Source organism: Pagrus major, chromosome 1, assembly GCF_040436345.1.
Source record: "Pagrus major chromosome 1, Pma_NU_1.0".
In the NCBI taxonomy this organism is placed as follows: domain Eukaryota; kingdom Metazoa; phylum Chordata; class Actinopteri; order Spariformes; family Sparidae; genus Pagrus; species Pagrus major.
This window is the reverse complement of record NC_133215.1, coordinates 34419839-34442675: the sequence shown is the minus strand read 5'-3', so window position 1 is coordinate 34442675 and position 22837 is coordinate 34419839. Positions and strand designations below refer to the sequence as shown.

Sequence of the window (22837 nt, the reverse complement as noted above, 5' to 3'; positions counted from 1 at the left end):
ATCTTGAGCCAAGTTATGCTTTGCTTTAATTGAGTCTGAGTAATTTTTCTCCATCTTTGCTGCCAATCTTTGGCCCAGATCTCCTCCTACGGGACAGATTTTCTGTGAAAACTGTAATCTAACCAAAAGCTGCTTGCACACAAGAGTCAGGCCCAGGTTTGCCATGCTGCCAACTGGCTAGTATTGTCAGAGGGTGACTGCTTTTCTATCTTTCTCATTTAGTCTCGTATGTTCACATCTGCATCTCCATTTTGTTTTTCTTACCCTTTATCTCCAGTCTGTTTTATCATCTGTGAGGGGAGAATTGTGTATATGTGCATATTTGACAGGGTCCAGCACCGCTTCTGGTCCTCATTTATCTGCTTTTACTGTGCCCACTTTCTCCAGAGCTGGATTTATAGGGGGACTGGGCCCTGTCAAAACCTTGCCTTGCAACACCATATGTGCACACGATGGGAGTCTGAAGCTTGGCATGTGTGAGTGAGATAAGAGGCTTCTTGACTTGTTGGGCATATGTGTAGAAGACAGGAAACCAAAAAATATTTGTTTTTATTTTTCTTCACACATGCCTGTTGTTGCTTACAAGTAAAGAAATCATCGCCATACAGATTATTTTATTCTGTGCACAGCTGGTCATACCATCTCTGTACCCCTTTTTTTTCCTGATTGTATGGCTGAGCATGATGTAGGAGAATAGTTTAATTTTGGGGGGCAGGCACTGTCTTGCAAAGAGTTAGATAAGAAGATTGATACCACTCTTACACCTGTACGCTAATGTTTTCAGCAGAAGCCACTAGTCAGTTAGCTTAGCTTAGCATAAAGACAGGATTTGTGGGGAAACAGCAAGTGGTGGCAGGCTCTTGGTTCTGACAAAATCTGCATAGACCTCTAAAGCTCACTAATAAACATGTTATATCTTGTTTGTTTAATCATAAAATAGTGTAGGGTAATTCCATGCCAACTCACGAGGACTTCCCAGCTAAAAATTGTGTGGTTTTGCCATCAGGGCTAAATTTCAGCATTTTTGTTATTCTTTGTATGTGTTCTCTAAACCTCACCAATCACTTCTTTTTCACTGGATTGGGTTTAAATTTGTCCTGAGCATCCAAGAGAAACTTGGCTACATGTTTTAATTTTCAATGTTTTCTATTTTCACTTTCTTGCAACCAAATGTTGGTTCTGTGTAGTATTAATGTAGTTCTATCACATATAGAAGTAATTTGGTCCTCCATAAAAAGTGTCAGAGATCTAGCTAAATATAGCTTTAGAGCTAGATTCTCCCAAGGATTACACATACAATACACATAACACACATATACTATTTCACAATTTCAAACTCTGAGCTAATTTCCAACATAATCAAGCTACATGGAAATCAATAAAACAAGTCTGGGATTCATTTCATCATTAAGCAGTATGATGTGATAGTGAGATCACTGAGCCCTGCTCACTTGGAAAATCCTAGAGGCAGAAGCCAACTGTCACAAAACAGCCTATGGGGAAGTTCATTTTATTTTTGTCTGACTTGTTGATGTCAGAAATAGTTCAGATAGTTTGAAATTGTAATAAATGTGTATTGAGCCAAGAGACTAAACTTGATATTTTGTCCAGGCACAGAGAACAAGATGGCATCACCTATTTGCAACAGACCTTCACCTTCTTTGCCTCCTCCACCAGCTCTTTTTCATTACCTGGGGATAGCAACCTGAGAAAACAATGACTCTTCCTGTTGTGGTTGTGCAATGACGGACACACTTCCTTTGTGCAATCATTTGACCTGGTGGCAAACAGAATAGCATAGTGAAAATAAGATTAATAGGCAACCAATCTTTGTGTGGATGGTGTCATCTTGCTACAGCCATTACACTGTGCAATCAGTATTTACTTCGGTAACTTAAAGCAGAAAAGTTGTCTATTGCCAGTTTAAATGCACAGACATTGGAGTGGTATTGATGTTCTCATCTAACTCTGGGCAAGAGAGCTAATTTTGTGTGTTTCCCAAAATAGTGCCGTGTCACTTAAATCTCCAAAGCTAAATAACAAATCTGAAGTTTCCTCTGAAACACTGAAAGTGGTTTTATAATGAAGACTCCTGCTGGCCAGTGTTAGATGTTGACAGCAGGTGAAAATTAAGGAATAATCCTTTGATTCTGATGTCAGGCTTGATCATCTGTACAGCTGAAGAGGCTTGTGCAGTCTGTCTTTCTTCAAGTACAACTGAAGACATTTTTTTGTTATTTAGTGGTCTGGAGAAAGCAGCTCATGATTTTAATTCCCAACAGTTGGATTTCTGCAACCCTCATCATTCTGGCATCAATCAAAAACTCATGTTTCATTGTCGTCATTGTGGACAGTGCTGAAGCTGTGATTGTAACCAGCATGATCTGATGAAACCATGTTACCTCTGAGTTGATGTATGACTGGTCCATATCCAAATGACCTTTGAATTTTCGCCAAAAAACAAACATTCCTATCAGTGTACAGTATATTTAATTTTACTGAAGGTAAGATGCAGGGGAGCTCACACTTGCCACTGTTGATGGCAAACAGTCACCTCAGTCCTCTATCAGTGCAGGAGATTTATCAGTGTGTTTTCCACTGTGTGCCAGGTGCGTTTGTCTCAGTGCAGACCTACTGCTCTCCTCGTACAGGTGGCTCCAATTCTTCTTTAGCTTTTTAAGTAGTTGCAATGAATCAGCCTATGAGAGTCCTAATGTGTTTCACATGGAGCAAGCTATTCTTACTGCTAGGCGGACCTTTCACACTGCAACAAAGCACGAAATCTACACTGAAGAACCCAAGGCTGCTTGGACCGTTCACATATGAACACACACACAAAAGAAAGTCGTCGTTAAATTCATAATTTAAAGCCAATGTCTGGTCCCAGCCCGCTTCTCTAACTTGTAGGTGACAAGTAGATGACCCCCGGTCAGGAAAGTTTGACAGCCCCCCTGATTTTACAAGTCTCAGAACTGTGGCAAGCTCTGTGCATTCCAACACTGGCTTCTTCAATCAGGAGAGATACTGTAATATTTAAACGATAGTATAACTGTTTCACCAGTCACATCCAAACAGGGTCTGAAATTGATCCTGACGGGTCCGAGGCCAAGTTGCACTGTAACATCTCTGCAGGAGTATGACAGCAGTCGGTGGAGAGGTACAGAGCATCCACAGAAAGCTAGTGTGACTGAGGAAATTCAAGTTGGAGGAGCCACTGTACACTGCAGCTACTGTGCAAAACCCCCACAGGCCCTCGGTTTGAATTAACTGCTGTGTTGGCTGCGAGACATGACCAGCTGTGGGGAAATTCAGGGGAGACAGTATTTCAGTATGATTTTATGTGTGAGCTTGTGTGTGTGTTGGAAGAAGGTTTTTTAATGCTGCACATAAGCTGTCAAGGTGAGGGTGGCTCAGGCCTCACTGTGCTTATATGGGTATAAGGAGAGATGAGGCCACATGCAGGGGGCTGGTCAGGGTCCTCTACTGTGGTCTGCTAAGTGTCAACCCAATAATATTTTAATGCCTGTTAGTGTAGTAGTTGTTGTTACAGTCTGCCACAAACGGAGCTCAGGACCACTTTTCTGTGTTTTCTGTAGTGCTTCTGTTTCATCTTCAAATGAACCTATAGTGTGGTCACATTACATTACTCCAGAGCTTTCAACAATGTATAATGGTCTTCCTTAGCAGCGGAAGTTTGCTTAGTTGCAAGTTAGCCGAACTGACAAAACTCCAGCCACTGAGGACGACCACAAGATGCAGTTTTTTGCTGTGTATTGTGTTTTTATCCTCCCTTTTGACAATTGTCAGCAATCATTGACTTGTGCATTTTTCACCAATAATTAAAAAAGTAAAGGGTCCATCATGTAGAAAATGAGATTTCCTGCCTTTTATTATAATAAAGAATGTCTAAGTGCTATATAAATGCTGCCTTCAGCTATGCCACTAATGCGGCTTTGGTTGCAAAAACACGGTCTGAGGTGATGCGGAAAGACAGTGGGTGGTGCTTGCTCAGGCCTGTGAGAGCGGACCAATCGGCGCAGACTGGGCTTTCTGTGAGGAGGGCCTTAAAGAGACAGGCAATAAAAACAGAGCGTTCAGACAGAGGGTGAATAGTGGTGCTACAACAACAGACACTGTCAGAAAATGTATGTTTTTTGAACATTAAAGCAAGTTAACATTTTTGACCTGGAGATGACCTTTGAGTAATGTGACCGATGATTATGTAATTCCAGTTATCAGTAGTAGCAGCTCAAGCGCTAGTGGTATATACTGTAGTTGCTTATACTGTAGCTGCCTTAAACAGCACAGACACACCTTCCACCCTTACTGTTTCTTTCCCTATGATACAGCTCTATGCTACAGGCATATTTTCCACATCACTCATAACACGTGTTAATGTGATTGGTGTTTTGCCGGGTAATAAAAAAGGGTGTGATGCGGGTGATTCACGCAGGCTTCTCCAACCACATTCGAGATCCGATCCATATGACTGCAAATACATTGGAGCAGTGATGACCTAATTGTTGGACTCCTTTGGAGAGAGAAAAGAAATAGCTTGTTGTCATTTTTGTTCCACTTTCCGGTCCACCCATCTCTCTAATTCTGTTGCTTTGCTGTACTCATACATTCAATCACACTTACATAGAAAAGGACACTTGAGACCAGTCTGAGCACTTGAAACCAGAGGGTTGCCAATTTAAAACCTTGGGATACTGGTAAAATTTAGGGTGTCTGTATCAAACAAGTAGCTCACAAATGCTACTATTACAAGTGGCCACAAGTAGGACACTTTCTTGCAGTGTCCTCCCAAATATGTTCTTCCGCACTGTTGTTGTGAATATAAATAAATCTATTACCAACTTTTCACTGTAAAAAGTAAAATGCTGTGATACAGAATCTCATCCTTGCCAGTAACAGAGTCATCTGTCATACCTGCTTGTCTTGTATATATTAGTAGAATGTGTCATGCAGTGGTTTCTGGCCAGAAGCCAGAGCGACCACAATATTGAAGTCACACCCCCCACATTTTAAGACATGTCCAACTTATTCAGCATCATTGATTTGATCCCAGATGTTATGAAGGCAATGCTCATCATGTCTCTGAGTTTTGTAAAACACAGTCTTTGTAATGATTTGGCACATGCTGCCTGTCACAATGTGACTGACTTGCCTTTTGGTTCTTTTGATTGTGACTTTTGTTTTTGTAAAAAAAGTGTCAAGTCAGCTAAATGCATTGATCTGTCCTCTACAACTACAAGATGGTGTACATGGTAAACATTATACCTGCTTAGAACCAGCCTGTTAGCGTAATTGTGAGCATGTTAGTATGCTAATGTTAGCATTTAGCTCAAATAATTGCTATGCCCGAGTATGGCTTAGACTCTCTTGTCCTGTCTTTATCTGTAAATAATTGCTTATTATGCGTAATATATTGACATGATTGACAATAAGAGGAAAATCTAGATTGTTAGCATGCTAACACAATAAACCAAGACTGTGAACGTAGTATTACACCTGCTCAACATTAGTATGTTAGCAATACCCGTGTGAGCCTTGTTGTTGTTGATAGCCTTTCACTCAAAGCACTATTGAAAATAAAGAAGCTCACAGTGCTGCTAGCATGGCTGTAGACTTTGTATGATTAGGTTACACTGTACAACATTGATGTGTCTAACTTAGAGCCACTTGGTTTGCATGCTAACATGTTTCATAATGAGTAATAGTTTTTGCTCCATTTTAAAGATGAGCAACAATGACGTGAAATTCCCTTTGTTTGGTTTAAATCCCCCCATGGGAATGATGCTCACTGCTGTCCTTCAGGTTTGATGATTGTTACAGTACTGTTATCTTCACTCTGTCTTCCTTCATCTCTCTGTCCTCTGTCGCTCTGTCTAGGCTGGTGGTTTGTCAGCACAGCAGAGGAGCAGGGCTGGGTGCCGGCCACATACCTGGACTCCCAGAATGTAACCCGAGATGATTTGGATCTGGGCACTTCCAGGACTGGAGAAGGTTAGTGCAGACACACACACACACACACACACACACACACATTAAACACAGAAAGAAAAAGACATAAAGGTCATTCTGACCGGCTCGTTATGTGTGTACCGGGCCCCGATTTCTCAATAATGTTTTTTGGTGGATGTTTTTTCTGTGCTCACATCTCAATCTAAGAATAAAAGCAGCATACAGAAGTCAGCACTAAACACACTTGCACATACACACACTTCCAACCACACATTGGGAACCTTGAAGACCACAGTCGCAGCTCCATGGTGAAATGGTACCAGACCGCAGCCAAAGGATTTGCAATATTTTGGCACCACAGAAAATTCCTTTGTACTCCCCCGGGAGGCTGCAACTCTTGCAGGAGCCTCGTTTTGTTGTGACCCTATCCTCTCTAATGTTTAGTCTGACTGCTGGGAGGGAGCGTTTCATCACTGTGTCATAAGCCCCTTTCTACTTTTAGACAGCAGGAATCCAATAGAGATAAATAAAGCCCAATCACACTAGCATGAGCAGTGAGTGAGTAGTAATGCAGGCAATGCATACATGCAGACAGTTTATCTGCAGTCACAAGGAACAGGAATGGTACAATGTTGTATCTGCTGCAGAGGGCCACTGGATTATCTAACAAACATTTTCTGCCTCTCATTAAGACATGCAAGCCTCCACGCTTCATTGAATCGTGCACATTCTGCAAGAAACACACACACAACACACACACATCACTGCTAGAGTGATGACAGCTCCTGCACAGCTGCCACCATCACTGTTATTTGCTGTTCTCATTTGTTTCTTGGATTTTTTCCCTGTGACACACATTCACACACACTACATGTTGTCAGTGGCTGTAACAGTGGAATCCCTTACATGTCCTGGAGGTGAAACAGCTATATGGATACGGAGCATTGGTTGTCTGTGGATAAAATGTCTTTCTTAATGTTTTTTTAATTAGATTTTCCATTACTTTATTTTTTATGTACAATATACTTAGATTGAATTTGTTGTCCTAAAATTAAAAGGATTTATTACAGTAGACTAGATTGATTAGCAGGCAAGGGTTGCAGAGGCTTCTGGCAATGGATGTGAGCTGGACTATCACTTGTCCACTGACAGAACTTAAAGATACAATATGTAACATTTCTGCATTAAAATGTCTGGAATATTATCTCGTTAGTGACCATTTTGGCCTGAGTCACATAGATATATTTAACTTAGTAAAGCGGTTGTTTAACAATGAAGACAGCTACTCCTATGATCCCACCCTAGTGGCCTCTTTTGTTTTGCTCTGATTGACAGACCCGCCTTTGTGGGCATGGCTGATATCAGACTGCCCCTTCTTAAATGCAGAGCTTTCATTTCCAACACATATTCATAATGTCTTGCCAACATTTTGTGCTTTAGCTGAGCAAAACTTAACATTTGCTTTTTTTTTTTTCCATTTTCATGCTGTTCTTTCATGACATGCTCTGTGTAACAGGCTCTTAAAGGGCAACCAAACATCCTCAAGGGATGTCACCTGAGTCAGTGTGGGTTATAACATGTTTAAAGTTTGAAATGACAAGGGTGTGGAGACCTCTGTAGCTGCTCATCATCTCTGCTTGAGGCTCGAGGGTACATTAGCTGCTACTTGCATAACACAGCCGAATCTCCAAACAAACTGTCACCAGTCAAAATGCATTGTGGGTAATGCAGGCTTCAGGTTTTAACAAGGAAGAATGCGTGGGATAAATAAAGACTGTTCTGCTGCATCGATAGTGACCTTTTCCATCATGACTGTCATGATATTACATATACATATACACACATATCTATCTGTCTATCTGTCTATCTATCTATCTATCTATCTATCTATCTATCTATCTATCTATCTATCTGTCTGTCTGTCTGTCTGTCTGTCTGTCTGTCTGTCTGTCTGTCTATCTATCTATCTATCTATCTATCTATCTATCTATCTATCTATCTATCTATCTATCTATCTATCTGTCTGTCTGTCTGTCTGTCTGTCTGTCTGTCTGTCTGTCTGTCTATCTATCTATCTATCTATCTATCTATCTATAAAATATATATATATATATTTATATTTATATATATATAAATATAAATACATAGATATACATAGATAGACATAGATAGATAGATAGATAGATAGACAGATAGATAGATAGATAGATAGATAGATAGATATGTGTATATATATATATGTTTTTTTTTTCACTGAAGTGAATTTATACAGGAAGTACCTGAGGTCACAACTACACACAAGAAGTGTGTAACTGTGTGTCACACACACTTCCCTCCTGCCCCATCCTGTCAGTGGGCCTCATTTTCCCATTAGGTCGGTGTCTTTGTGTTTGCACACATCGTCACTTCTTATTTCTGATCTCCCCCTTCTTGCTTCATGTCGTCTCTTACATCTCATTATCTCTGCGTGGTCTGTAACCTAATTCCACTGACAGCTCAGCTTGCTGGAGAGGAACTGACAGGCTCAGCCAGGCCCCGCTGAAATTACCTCGAAATAACATTTCCCTTTGTGCCTTCCTTTAGCTGATATTTCAATTAGGAGGTCAACAGGAGTAGGGTGATGTTCAGTGGGATGGATGGTAGGTAGAGAGGAATCAAAAGGGAGAGGAAATGACAAGTAGCAAAAGCACACAAAGGGGGAGAGGGCGGATGTCAAGCATAAGGTAAAATGGAGAGACAAGAGGGTGAAGAGAGGGCAGAAGATGGAGAGACTGAGCAAGAAAGAAGGAATTAGATTACCGCAGCAGGCAGAAGACAAGTGCTGTTTCCATCTAGTTGTTCCAACATTAATGCGTTCGCTCTTCATGTGGCCTTGGAGAAGGTACTAAGAAAGGAAAATGACTCATCATGCTATGACCGCTGCTTTATCATACAGGCTTTGAACTAATAAGGAGTGAAAGAGGTCAAGAGTTCAGCGCAACAATTACATTTCCCACTGAATTACTGTATGTAGACCTCATGAGTAATCGGTTTATATCAGTGTGATCTGGACCTCGTCCTCCTCCTGAATTGATCAGCTGAACTAAACTCTTCACTGCAGAATGGTAATGTTAACCAACTGGTTTGTCAGTTATTAGCCAACAGCGACTGCAAAAATCATTTTCCTCCTGCTTTATTCTTTCTGTTTCAAGATACAGGCACTCATTTCCATAGAATTCTTGAAACACGTTTATTGTATTGGAAACAGGTAAAGATATTCTGACTACAGTGACCGATTTTAAAGCTGCTACAAGGAGTTTGAATGTTTTGTTGTTTCCGGCAGCCCCTCTGCACTCCACCATAAAGTATAGTTATAATTTTGTGAGTTATCTGACCAACTGGTTTGCTTTTTGTAGGTCATATACAGTAGAGGGATCAGTATTGTAGTTGAAACTGCCTCATAACCAGTTTAATGATATAAGGTTTTTGTACTCAATTATAGACAGAAATTACTAAGACACATTGGTTGTGTAAACAAACTCTATATAAACATATCCTCACCTAATATTGTACCTAATCAGGTTTCCAAAAGGAATTCCTCACTTATAGACTTGTTTTATTTCAGTGTAAATTGAATACATTAAGATTTTTGGATATTATAAATTGTAGAAGAAGGCATTTTTTCCCATTCATTTCATAGTCTTAAAAAAATAATCCTTTATTTGGGTAAAAAACAATCAAAAGAGCAACTGAAATAAAAATGATTTTAAGTTTGATGTGTACTGGTTTGAGGCTACCATAGGTTAACAATACAGCTAGATACCAAAGGCAAAGATGGTACCTATTCATTTAAATGAAAATTGCTCTCCTGGCTCATACGCCTAAAAAGTTCTTTAGCTTCCGGGTTTACTTCCTGATTGTGCAGCCCACTGAATATGCGCTGTAGTTGTTATCTTGCCTGCAAGTTCCCTCTCAGCCCAAAGACTTAACATTGTGATGATGTCACATTTTTAAAAATTGCTTTCCTACTCAAGGAAAGTTTTACAAATGTAAAACCAAGGCTGAGCGGCGGTGCCATATTCAGGTCTAAATAATAGATTCAGGGAAGGTACACACTGTAACTCTTTAAGGAGACACTTAGTGTAACTCTGTCTAAGAAGAAAGCTGTGTGTTCATGACAGTCCGACTGTAGCTGTCTACTTACCTTCCTGTCGCAGTGAAACCTAACTCTGGTCCAAGATACCTGTTACAGTAGCTGAATGTTACGATATGTGTGTGAAAATGTGCTGACCACCAGTGTCAGTTGAAAGCCAACAATGATTCTGTTGATTATGAAGAGGCGGGGTTACGTATGTGATGCTGCCTGAATCAAGAGCTGTCTGACATGGTGTTTATGTTTTCTGCTAGGGTCCTGTTCAGTTGCTAAATAAAGAACCCTAAAAGGAGGATAAAACAACATATCTTACTAATATAATTTACACAACATAATAAAAATGCATCAGAAAGTACAGTACACATCCATCCTCCAATAAATACTGGTACAGTATAACAAGTGGTGGTCGGCTAGAATTCATTTGAAAAGAATAAGGACGATCCTGCCCACTTTTTGACTTCATGGACTTATGCACATGTAGGGAAATGTGTAGAAAGTGTTTTGGACTATGACTAATGCTTGGCTAAAATACTTACAAACCTTGTGCATTGCAAGTTGTTTATTTGCCATCGTCCCTCGGAAATGATTTTGGCTCTACTACTAACAGCTTTTCTTGCCTTTGTTCACTTGTTCACCTATGCTTCTTACACTAACTCTACGTTTGTTTGTTTGTTTTCCTCCTTGGTTGCTCCTCATCATCATCAGTCACTAAGAGACGCAAGGCACACCTGAAGAGGCTGGACCGCCGCTGGACCCTTGGGGGTATAGTCAACCGCCAGCAAAGCAGAGGTGAACATGGAGACAGTGGGCACACACACTCACACACACAGAATACACAGTTAGGATAAATGCATTATATCCCACATGGATGGGCCTTGACATACATATATGTACAATACAAACTCACTTCAACTGCATCTTACAGTCTTCATCAGTGAAGAGAACTGCCTCAGGTATAATTACGTGACCTAACGTAAGCTACTTAGTAAGCTGTTACCAACATTTTGGCTGAAGTGTACAAAGGTTGTCGACAAAAAATAATGTTGTTTCACTCACATGAATCAGAGAACTGCTTTCATAAATGTTCTCTTCCAGCTGGTTGTTTGGAAGTGTACTGTTTGCACTGTAGCTGTTTTTGGCAAACTAACATTTTGCTGGATAAAATGCATTCAGTGCAAGTGGTCATGTGTTGCTCACTAAAAATACACATTTCATTAAAAGACGCTTCAGTTGAAAATTCTGGACTATTGAAAATGATGATAAAAAGGTTGAACGTACTACGTAGCTAACATGAGCTCAGTTCATGGCACCTGTGTCGGTTCTTTTTGCAAATGAAGACCATGAGATGCAGAAGCTCAGCCAACGCAAGCAAGTAGACCTTTGAGTTGAGATTATTTTGTCAAATAAATGTAACATGTTTTTTAAGCCATTGACTAACAACTAGGTTTCAATAGAAAAATGTCAGTACATTTGTGCTTACCTGAGCTAGTACTTTAAATGCTGTAAAATAAATGATAGAATCCCAGAGTGGACATTAATGGGTGATGAAAATGTGGATGAGAAAGCAGTTCTAACAAAGGACAAGACACAGTAATCAAGTGTCTGAAACTCACTCAACCACACATACACATACAGTCCACACCTTCCTCTCATACTGTAAGAAACAGACCTACAGTACTGCTGCTAAGCCCCTCTCGTGGCCCCACTCCTCACATTGAGGCCACACTGTAAGCAAACTCATTTACATCCTCGCAAATCAGCCAACAACAAATGGCCTCAAGTATCTACCGGGAGCAGCATATTGGGTGGCCATGAGTCAGCTCTGACAGTAAAATCTCAAATCACACTCCATCAAACTTGGACGTTCTTTCGCTCACACTGAACAACAAAATAATTGGACTGCATTAAACAGATTTGGGTAATTAAGGCTCTTTCGGCTCCCACAGAACAAACGCAACAACCATGACGGCCGTTGATCCATGTGAACATAAACGGCTGTATAACAGTGTTGCTGCTTAATTAAAGCAAGCTCCCCTAGGTTTAAAATGTTGTTAATGACTTTTTGCATTTTGCTTGTAAATCTTAAAAAAAAAAAAAAAAAAAAAAAACGACATGAAAATGTCTTTGCATGGTATTCATTTTTGCTTTTGGCAAGTTACGTGCTGTTTTGTCAGTTATTATTGCTTTAATACTGAAAGTGAGACATGAGTCTGTCTGAATGAACAGTCACTTCTCCTGGGGGTGAGTTAGTGCTTTCTAACTCAAACTTTTCTCAGACTGTCCGTAAGGCACCTGTCTGGTTTCAGGATTAGTCAGTTCTTCTAACAGACGCCTCCTAGGAGCTGTTCCAGGACCAGTGCAAAACCTTTAAAAACTATTTGTTTCTCACCATCATAATAAAGCCTGGCTGGACTTGCTTGTGTAACCACTTTCCTCCAGACCAGGGCTACAGGGCACATTAATCAGAGGAGACTATAGTAACTTACAGTACAGGAGAGGAATACATTGGTGTGAAAACAACTCCCGCTTCTTCTGAAAACACACAATATCACACAGTTGTTCTCATGTTGTTAATCATATTTGGTTTAGGGGTAAAGAATAGTGATAGCTGTTGAAAGACAGGAAAATGACCCATTCACGTCACCCACACAGCTTATTTAGGAGCTCAAACTGGCAAACTTTTGTCACAAGTCTAAGAAGAGATATTAGAAGACCTTTTACAGTATGTTGTCATTCATAGTCTGGAATCAAAGAATATGAGACATTCAGCAGATTAGGGATACAGTGGCAGCCAGGTCTGCAGCAATGTTACCGTACTAGATATGTCTCCCAGAACAGTGAGAAAGTCATGGAAAGTGTGAAAGTGGGGCAGCAGCCCAATCTGTGGACTGGTTTTAATCACATAGACTTGAACCTCTGTAGAGCGGGGGTGAGTCATCCAGCTCCCTGTCGCCACCAGAGAATGAGTGCATGAAACACTTTTGGAGGGCCTGTTCTTCAATTCCAACACCTACCTTTTCATGCTCCAACATTTTTACTCTTGTACGTAGAGGTGCTATTTCAGGTCCTTTTTGTGTGGCTTCATTAAAACCTTTTGTTTTTGTTTTGTTTTCATGATGGCTCTTGTGTTTGTATACACTTGAACATACCAGTTTCTCCAAAATGTGAAAAGTTTGCAGTCACTACCATGCAAGAATGGATTTCAGAGTAATGCAAGCAACTGGCCCAGTGAAGCTGCTGGCGAAGCAGGAATTTGAGACCGCAAACAGCCCCAGGTCAATGGTTGAGTAGGCGATTCTGAAGGGAGAAAGTTAGCCACTATTGTTTATTGTTGAGTCTCACTCCCAGTTTTGTAAAAATTTTGTCTACCAGGAACACGTGCTTGCATGTATTTGTATGGTTGGTGCAGATGATATTGCGTTGCGCAAAAGGTTGAACCTGGTTTGGTTTTTTTGCAGGTTTTCACATCAGGGTCCTCTGTACCGGCCCCCCTGCTTCGTGGCTGGACTGGCCCCATTCAAATGAACTTGAGGGCTGCTTTATTTCTTACAGTGATATAGTCTTAAGCCGCTGACACACCAGACCAACTGTCGGCCTTTGGCCCATGTCAGGGCCATTGATTAGTGTCTGTGGCCGTAGTCGTTGTGATGGTTTTCCCACCATTGCCACTGGTCAGCCCTTATCAGCAGCTTTCCAGCCAATTGAGCATGTTGAATCTGCAGTGTAAGTAGCGCTAACGGAGCTAACTGGGAGTAGAAGGGTCCTGTTTCTAAATTACGTGGTATTGGAGCGGTGCATAGACTCACGTACTCACCGATACCGATACCTGCATTTTCGGCAGTATCGGCAGCATTTCCGATACTGGTATCAGAATCGGAACAACTCAATTTGCAACATTTTCATCAGACATATTCTTGATTAGAATTGGCTACTTAAGCAAGAAAAAAATTATGCTTTATTATAACAAAGGTTTGTATATCCTTTTCCGGAGTCTTCCAGTTTCCCATTTTGAATGACAAATGCAGATGACTGCTACCTCGCAAGCAGGCGCAGAACGTACAAGCTAGTTGCCTGTTGGCTGTGTTCAGACACAGGTGATGGGAGGCAACAAAAGTAATCTTTCATCAGCTCTAGTTCTTGGATGCATGTTTGGTGTGTCTAGGCCCTTAAGATTTGTCAACCAGTTCATGTAAACAATGTTGACTGGCCTGAAGACCTTGAGATAGATCCTGCCGTATTATCTGATATTGAGGCCCTGTCTTGAAGAGCCAAAATCTCGTTTCAAGACCTTAATCACTAAACTTTGTAATTATATGCTGTTGGGCCCCCATTTATTCAGGGTAAATGGAGCGCCAGCAGCTCATGTTTGCCCTAAGCCCCATAGCAGGTGAATAATTTCATGCTGCCATGGAAAGACGTCTCTTCTGTCATCTTTTCTTGCATACCAGAGTTACATAAATATATATCAAATGTCAGTCCCAGCATGCAAACCATTCAGGCATTTGTAGGTCACAGCTTATTTGTAATGTTTACAGCTGATCATTATACCCCTTAGCATGATTTGACATTGCAAATGTCATTACAGGCCACCAAAAGAGCTAAATAATGTCATGGTGGCCAAATCTTGAAACCTTTAGCCCAAACACACAGTTTTATAGCTATAGTTCAGCACGTGGTTTTAGTTGAAAGGTACGTGATCTGAAAAAAGAGGCAGCTGGACTGTGTATGAAACACATCAGTGGGTCGTTCACCATCTGCATCTGGCTCTCAGATGGTCAAAAAATATGAAGATTTGTTGGATTGTCAACTTTGTACACCAAAAGGTCTGTTGTGGTCAGCTCAGGTTATTTTTTTGGACCTTTTGTTGTGGAGGTATTGCATATTCATATTTGTATTAACATATTTATTAAGGCAGCCTTGGTGTAGCTCAAATAGAGAATTTAAAAAACTGCTGTGTGATTCATTAGTTCAAAGGAATGTGACAAAGCCACATATAAGGTTACAGAGGACTTTAGACTACAGTTTCTCATGGCATCGAGTGTTGTTGGCTACATTGCAAACAAGCTAACGGCTTCTAGACCAGTAGCGTTTTTTCCACAGCTGAAAATAGTCTCATCATGAAAAGTGCAGCTGCTGCTGACTGGAGTCGTGTCAAACATTTTTGTGGATTTTCCAACTTTTTCATTCACCACCACTCTTCATTTTGGGACTGCACTGTATTGCTGTCTGTTGACATGCTGTCCAATTTCTGCACACTGTCTGTCTGTCTCTGCCTCAACTGCGCTTCAAATAGACCTGGATCAAATACCAATGTGTGCAGTTACAGCAGTGGTTTGTGTTAATTCTCTCGGCACACCAGATGGGTTGGGTTTGCTATTAGAAATAATATGAGCGCTAGAAAGTTAAGATAACCACAAGAAAGTCTATATATGTTATCTTCAAAGTTAAAGCCCAAATTTCCAATTTCCATTTCCAATTCTCCTATTTTCATCCTCCCCACCTTCTCTTCCTCCATTCCACCCTTTTCTACATTCTGAATGGAGGCACCACTGTCCCTGCTTGCTGAGCTAGCGATAAGAAATGGTTGAATGAGGTTTAACAGCTCTGTGCATACACTTGAGATACAGTTTGATTTAGTAGCACTGGCAAAGGACAAAAACAAAGACCGATCACATAGGATTGATGTTCTCCCAGGATGTAATTTGCTAATGGAAGAAAACAGTCGTATACTCTGTAGCCCACTTGCTGACACAGATTTCTTTGCCTTTTATGTGACGCTTCATAAAGAAGATGAGAACGTGATCCTGAGTACTGACAATAAAATAAGGTCGTGCACAGGACTCAAATTAAAATACAGCACATCTCAGGTCAGGTGAGGGTGTCCTGACCTCCCTGCGGTTGCTGACTGGCTGCTGCCAGCAAAGTGACCTCATTATGTTATTAGCAGGGATGGCGTCTCGCACTAAGTTCAATTGAAATCATCCTCACTCCGCCCTACTGGCTGTGGTCCATTCTTTCACAGACTGCTATCATCACAGCAGGTCCCTAATCTTATTTTATATAGTCCAGCTGACCGCCGTCTCAACTCACTGTTCTGTCCCTGCATCGTGACGACACTGTACATTTACAGCTCGTGAAACACACACACACACACACACACACACACACACACACACACACAGGGGTTTTTGAGACCTGGTATCACCATCCGTCTTGAATTATTTGATCACAAGTGGACCACTCTAAGTACAGCTGTGACACATCCTTCCCCCAGGATTCAATGAGGACTGTCTGTTTCAACTGACCCAACCATTGAACTAATAACTGCAACATTCCCAGACTTCCTTAACAAATCATGCAATTTTGAGAATTGCTGGGTGAGGAGAAACTTAAAAAACTTGCACATGATCACATGATCTCACATTTACACTAAATTTATGAAAGAAGACAACATTTTATTGACAGCAAACATGTCAAATTTTACAAATACAGTAAACAGTAACCAATATAGGTTACTTCTTTGTTGCATGTGGAGAAAGTCCCCAAGACTAAAAAATCGCCCAATTTTGTGAGTTGTTGAGTTGGAAGAAACTTTGTAAACTGTATGAATCGCTGCTTACAAAAAATTCTTAACTGTTTTGGCCGTCTTGTAAATTAAATAAATGTTATACATGGAAATATTTCTTTCTTTGTGTAAAAAAAATATGGTGTCCGTTCGTCCCAGTGATCTATGTGTTGATTTGCATATGGAGAGTGGATCAAGTGGTCACTTGAAATGCATGTCGATGCCAGGTGTGAACTGACTTAGAGCTGTCCACATGTGATCGGATCACTTAGGACGGATGTTATACCGGATCTGAACAACCTCACAGGTGTAATTAATTAAATCTTTTGTCATTTATTTAAGGGATTAACACACACATCCAAAGTCACTGTCAGTACTGTCACATAGTTCCACCGATTTTGTTAGAACTACATTGATACATACATAACAAGCATACACATTTAGGTAGACGTTCCAGATGTAAGCCACTCCATTTGTTATTCCCTGTCCATCTGCAAGTACTCACCCCAAACGTCTACACACAAACACACGCGCGCGCACACACACACACACACACACACACACACAGCATGCTTTGCGAGCTGAGGTTCAGGCCAGACATTCCACTCTGCTCCACATTATTGTCCTCAGCTGCTCTGCAGTGACGGGCAGGAGAAGACATACCCCACCTACTGAAAGCCTGCATTGAGATGAATAAGCACATGCATCTGAGATATTATCCCTGCCTCTCACGTTTCCTTGAACAATGTTGCCATCTGGGGTCACATTCACTCATGTCTGACTCATTTATTCTCTACATGTTTAGATTATATCCTGCGGCTATTTCTATCTGCATTCATCTCCTCCTCTGCACCCATCTTATGCCTTGGTGTCTATGAATCCCCTGACCTTGTAATGCTCCCCACTATGACCATTGTAGGATTTCCTTCTCTAAAGGGTCTTGGAAGCCTAGCAGAGCGTGAGAGAGGCAGAGTGGCGGTCAGATAGGGATAAGAGTAGAGAGATCTTGGTCCAAATATCTTATCTCCTCATGGGAGGCCCTGATGTAGGCCTGCTGCTAGAAGAGGAATCTCCCTCTGGAGAGAGATGAACACTGGATCTGGGTCCAAAAAGCTTGAATGAGGCCCAACATAGAGAAAAGGGGAGAGGTTCAGCCAGTAGAGGGAGCTGGTTATTACTGTGTATGACAGGGGGAGCGTGTTTGTGTTGGTATGGAAATAGTTGGAGCATTTTAAGTAGGTCACATTAGCCATTTTTCCCTCATAAGGCCCTCTGGGAAGATGTAAACTATAACAGTAGTTTAACCCCTCAGTGTCAGACTGTTTAATGACAACATTTCACTCACTTTGCCTCCCTTTCTCTTTCCCCCAGAGGAGAAATATGTGACGATACAGCCGTACACCAGTCAAGGGAAGGATGAAGTCAGCTTTGAGAAAGGGGTCACCGTGGAGGTCATCCAAAAGAACCTGGAGGGCTGGTGGTTCATCAGGTCAGTAAAATCCGATATGTTTGAGATGCTCAGCTGACTGAACCACCACAGCAGGAGCATCAATGAATATAAGCTAAATGAGAGAAATGGAATCTGCCCAAAGTTCAATGTTTTTCTCATCCAATGTCAAAGTGAACAAGTCCTCAGACAGCAGTGACACTGCTTGCAGTTGTCATAGCTTAGGGCTGTGATCAAGGCAGCGCATTCCTGCAGCTCTCATTTGCGTAATGGCATTGAGTAGAAACCATTAACATATGGCACTCTCCACAGATCAACTGGGTGTCCTTCCTGGGATTTCTATTGTGTATGTGTGTTGTTTACCCAGGCAGTGTGTATTTCCTGTCAGTTGTTTGTTTCTGTGTATCCCCGGGGGCATAAGAGAGTGGAGCTCCTCTTCACAGCAAATTACCATCACATGCTGCCTCGTGGCATCTGACATACATATGCACACAAAAGAGTGTGCAAACTTAAATACACTGGAACTTATGCCCCTGTCCCTGTCAAAGGTGCTTGTGTGTGCATGTGTGATAATGGCTCATATGTCTCCACAAAGTGCTTGCTTATTGGGGAGTTTTTCCTTTTACAAATCAAATGCTTAAGAACAGTGGTTGTCTGATGCTGTTTACTGATTGTAAAGCCCCTTGAGGCAAATTTATATTTTGTGATAAAGGGCTAAATCAATAAAATTGGCTTTACTGGACTTGAATGCACAAAAAGGCCTTTTTAGAGCGCAACAAGAAATAAAGCTTCAGATGCATGTCTGAGTCATGCTGCTCTCAGTGGGCCGGTGTACCACAGTGAAGTCCAGGCATGGAGCTTTATTAGTTATGGGGACTCCTTGTGGTCATAGTTTGAGTAATGCAATAGGGGAGCAGAAACAATTGTTCTTCTTTTGAGCAGAAAATGGCCCACCTTGAGGCAAATGACTCAGAGTTGCATTTGGAAACGTTACTTATTGTTTTGCAAAGCACTCTAAAATGACTCATTTAGTTTAACAATGAATTTTGAAACATGGGGAAGCAGTGGCCCTTTGCATGTATTTCTGTATGCAGTCTGTTTACTTGCCTCTGGCTACTCTTACGCTACTAGAATTAAAATAGCGTCTGTTTTTCAACGCATAGGATCTTGCTTGGTGTATTGTAGTACATAGTTAAATGCCAGAGAATGTGTAAATTTAGTTGTTTATTCATTCCAGATATAATTTATGATCCAATTAAATTAGTGCACTGATTAAAGGGGGTTAATGGGGTGTACTTCCAGCTGGGGGACTCAAAAAAGGCAGATTAAAAAAGAATGTCCAAAATCATGCAACAGAGGATGGATCCTGCATTCCCCATAATGCAACACACAACATTGGTTTGTGTTATGGTACGTCCCATTTGAACTGGGAAGTCGGAATTTCTAAGTTCCCAGTCGGCAAGTTCAACTGGAACACCCCCTAACGCCGTATTGCACCTCACCAACTCGAGGTGTGAAACTGTGAAAGCTGTAGAATATATTGCTAAGTACCACTTCTGTCTCATAAATGTCTCATTAAAACAGTCTTACACACAGTCATGTCTAACTTCTATCGAAGTGCTTTGGTGTTTTTATGAGAAAAATACTGTGTAATGTGTTGTTATCAACTGGTATCGCTAACAATGGCTAGCCTGGCTAGATCTGGTATTCCAACGTCTTTTACTTGAATATTGGGATATGACGTCATTCCCAGCTCTGACTTCTGAGGTAAATGGAATGCACCATTACCCTCCCTGCCTGGTAAATGTCCATGCCTTTCAAACTCAATGTCCCCAGTAATTATGACCTTTATGTGTAAAATTGCTGCAGTGCCCCTTTAAATAACAGTAAAAGTAAAAAAATTCAATAAGATATAATATTAAACATATCGTCTGTATGCATTCTCCCCAAAGATACTTAGGGAAAGAGGGCTGGGCCCCTGCCTCCTACTTGAAAAAGGTGAAAGAGGACTTTTCCCCTCGCAAGAAGACCCTGACAGGCCCCGTGGAGATCATCGGCAACATCATGGAGATCAGCAACCTGTTGCAAAAGAAGTCGGTCAGCGAGAAGGACATCCAGACAGACGGAGAGGGTAGCACCACACCCGAACGCCACATCTCCAAGAGCGAGATCAGCTTGCCCATGCCCTTTAGCGCTGAAATCAATGCCGAGACGGGCAGGAGGCTGAGTGCAGGCCGTGACACTAACAGCCCATGTCTGGGAATAGCAGCAAGTGCTGCCCTAAATGAAAACAAAGTGAGAGGCGAGCCAGGGTCCCCAGCTGTTGCGAGAGTGGCACCGCATAGAGTGGAAATTGGTGAGTATTTGTTCTGTGTTAGGAGACAATTGTGCCAGTGAATAAAGCAGTAAATGCATTGTAGCTAAGAAGAAGAGGACTTTCAGTCTTTGTATGAAACATTATGACATGTCATTTTCCTTTTGTGTAGGCTTTGATGCTATAGGTAAGCTACATGACTGGTGGTGTATCTCATGTTGGAAATGGTGGTGGTGTAATCCCATATCCAGTCACATATACCTTATCAAACTAACCTGTGAGGATATTTAACATGGAATTTTGTGTGAATATCCATTTCTCTCACATACTAAGAACTAAGAATATTTGTGATGGGACATGCTGAGAACAGAAAAATACTTTTTTGCAAATATATGAATGATAGAGAAATAATTATCGCACAAAGAGCATTTCGATTTGAGCAAACAAAAATCTTTGTTATGCTCACTGTATTTGTTAGCAGGTTTGCTAATATTTACAGTACCCAAGAAATACAATTGACATGACTGTATGCTGGCAAACCCTTGGACACTTTCAAAGTGTCTCTTTCCCTCTCTAAGGTAAACCTACCTCAACCGTGTTGAGTGTTACAGTGTGCCACTGTTTAAGACAATCAGAAAATTGGAGAAGGTAATTTTTGATTGGCCGTCTACAGTCAGATTCCTAATGATGTAACCAGGTACTGGGAAAGTAGGGAAGAACTTGGACAGGTGATCTGGTACGCCACATTCTCACATAATTATACAGATTTGGTTAATTACCAAGTTTTGTTGATTTTCATCTGTACTATTTTGGTTCTAAAAGTTCTAAAGTAGTTTGGCAAACTTTATGATTCTAGCTACTTGCCCAAGGCATTACAGTGTGGCTCTTAAGGGAGAGCAGTTGTCCACTAATTGAAGGGTTGTTGGTTTATTGTCAGCCACTGCAGTTTACATGTCAAAAGTGTCCGTGGCAAGACACTGAACCCCAAATTGCTCCCAGTGGCTCTTGTATCAGTGTGTTAGTGTGCATATGAGTAGTTAGTGCCCTGAATGAGCAGGTAGCACCTTGCATAATAGCCTCTGCCAGCAGTGTATGAATGCAAATAGCAAATGAACTTGCATTTCTATAACGCTTTTCCAGTCTACTGACAACTCAAAGCACTTTACAACACTTGTCACATTCACACACAGATTCATACATCGATGGAATTTGGGGTACAGTATCTTGCTCAAGGATTCTTTGACTTCGAATAAGCCAGGGAATCGAACCAAGGAATCAAACCAGCGACCCATTCTACCTCCTGAGCCACAGCCGCCCGAATGTGTGTGTGAATGGGTGAATGCAGACTTGTGACAAAGCACTTAGAGCGCTACATAAATGCAGTCCATCCCATTTACACTTCTGTGTGTGCAAGATACACTTGTTGAGTCTCCCTATCCCATAGTGAGACATGCATGAGCATGAGTGAAATGTTTCACTGGACCTCATCTTTGCTGTTTGGGTGAAGCGAGAAGCATCTTGTGTCAATTTTGAATGACAAGTGAGGCTGCATCAGCCATATGTAAATGCCAAAGGCCTTGGCTGACATGTTTCTATGTTTTTCAGGGTCTCCAAATCTGAGACAAAAGCCTCCACCGAGAAGAGAAACCCACTTGGTGAGAAAATGAACAAGCTACTGTTAACATCTTAACAAGACTTTCTTTATGTGATTATGTGATTGCATGTTCAACAGAAATATGAAAGAATGAACATCACAGAACTACTAAAGAATGTTCTAGCACATTTACAAACACTAGTTCTAGCTGAAAAAATATTTTCAAAGCAGTACATATACATTGAATACAACATAAAAGGAAAGGTTTCTAACTGGCTCCCAGGTTACTGCGAGAGTTGGCATAGCAACCATGAAAGAACAATAACAGTGTCTATTCTTTGATGATCTGTATCAACCACTGTGCACACTTAAATGACAGTATTTACATACTATGATATGTGTATATTATAATCTACTAAGCCATAAACCTTATATTTGAAATGATTGAAGATATTGCCTTCATTGTCTTTAGTTATAAGAATATACCCTTTCTTAAGTTGTAGTCAGATACAATAATGATGACTAGATATGATGTCAGCTGCTCACATCTCTCCCCCTTTGCTGCACAGGGATTCCAGTTACCCAAGCCACCAGAGCCACCTGCTGTGGAAGCTGAGTATTACACTATAGCAGATTTCCAGTCCTCCATCTCTGATGGCATCAGTTTCCGTGGAGGACAAAAGGCTGATGTAAGAGGCCAGATTTACATTGTTGTTGCTGAGATGAGGCAGTCATGGCTCATTGAATATGCATGTCAACTGAGTGCTGCCCAGATAGACAAGAAAGCTGAGGCAACCAAGATGCGACCTTGAGATTTG

At 41.2% G+C, this 22837-nt stretch overlaps 1 protein-coding gene across 1 annotated transcript in view; it reads left to right on the top strand.

Annotated features, from left to right (window-relative positions):
- LOC141004380 (SH3 and PX domain-containing protein 2A-like) overlaps positions 1-22837 on the top strand; it is a 77794-nt gene that overhangs the window by 45606 nt on the left and 9351 nt on the right. The window contains exons 5-10 of the mRNA XM_073475837.1: positions 5896-6009; positions 10805-10888; positions 18036-18153; positions 20064-20467; positions 22031-22080; positions 22589-22708. Of these exons, the coding sequence (XP_073331938.1) occupies positions 5896-6009; positions 10805-10888; positions 18036-18153; positions 20064-20467; positions 22031-22080; positions 22589-22708 (890 nt within the window). The remainder of the gene's footprint in view (positions 1-5895; positions 6010-10804; positions 10889-18035; positions 18154-20063; positions 20468-22030; positions 22081-22588; positions 22709-22837) is intronic.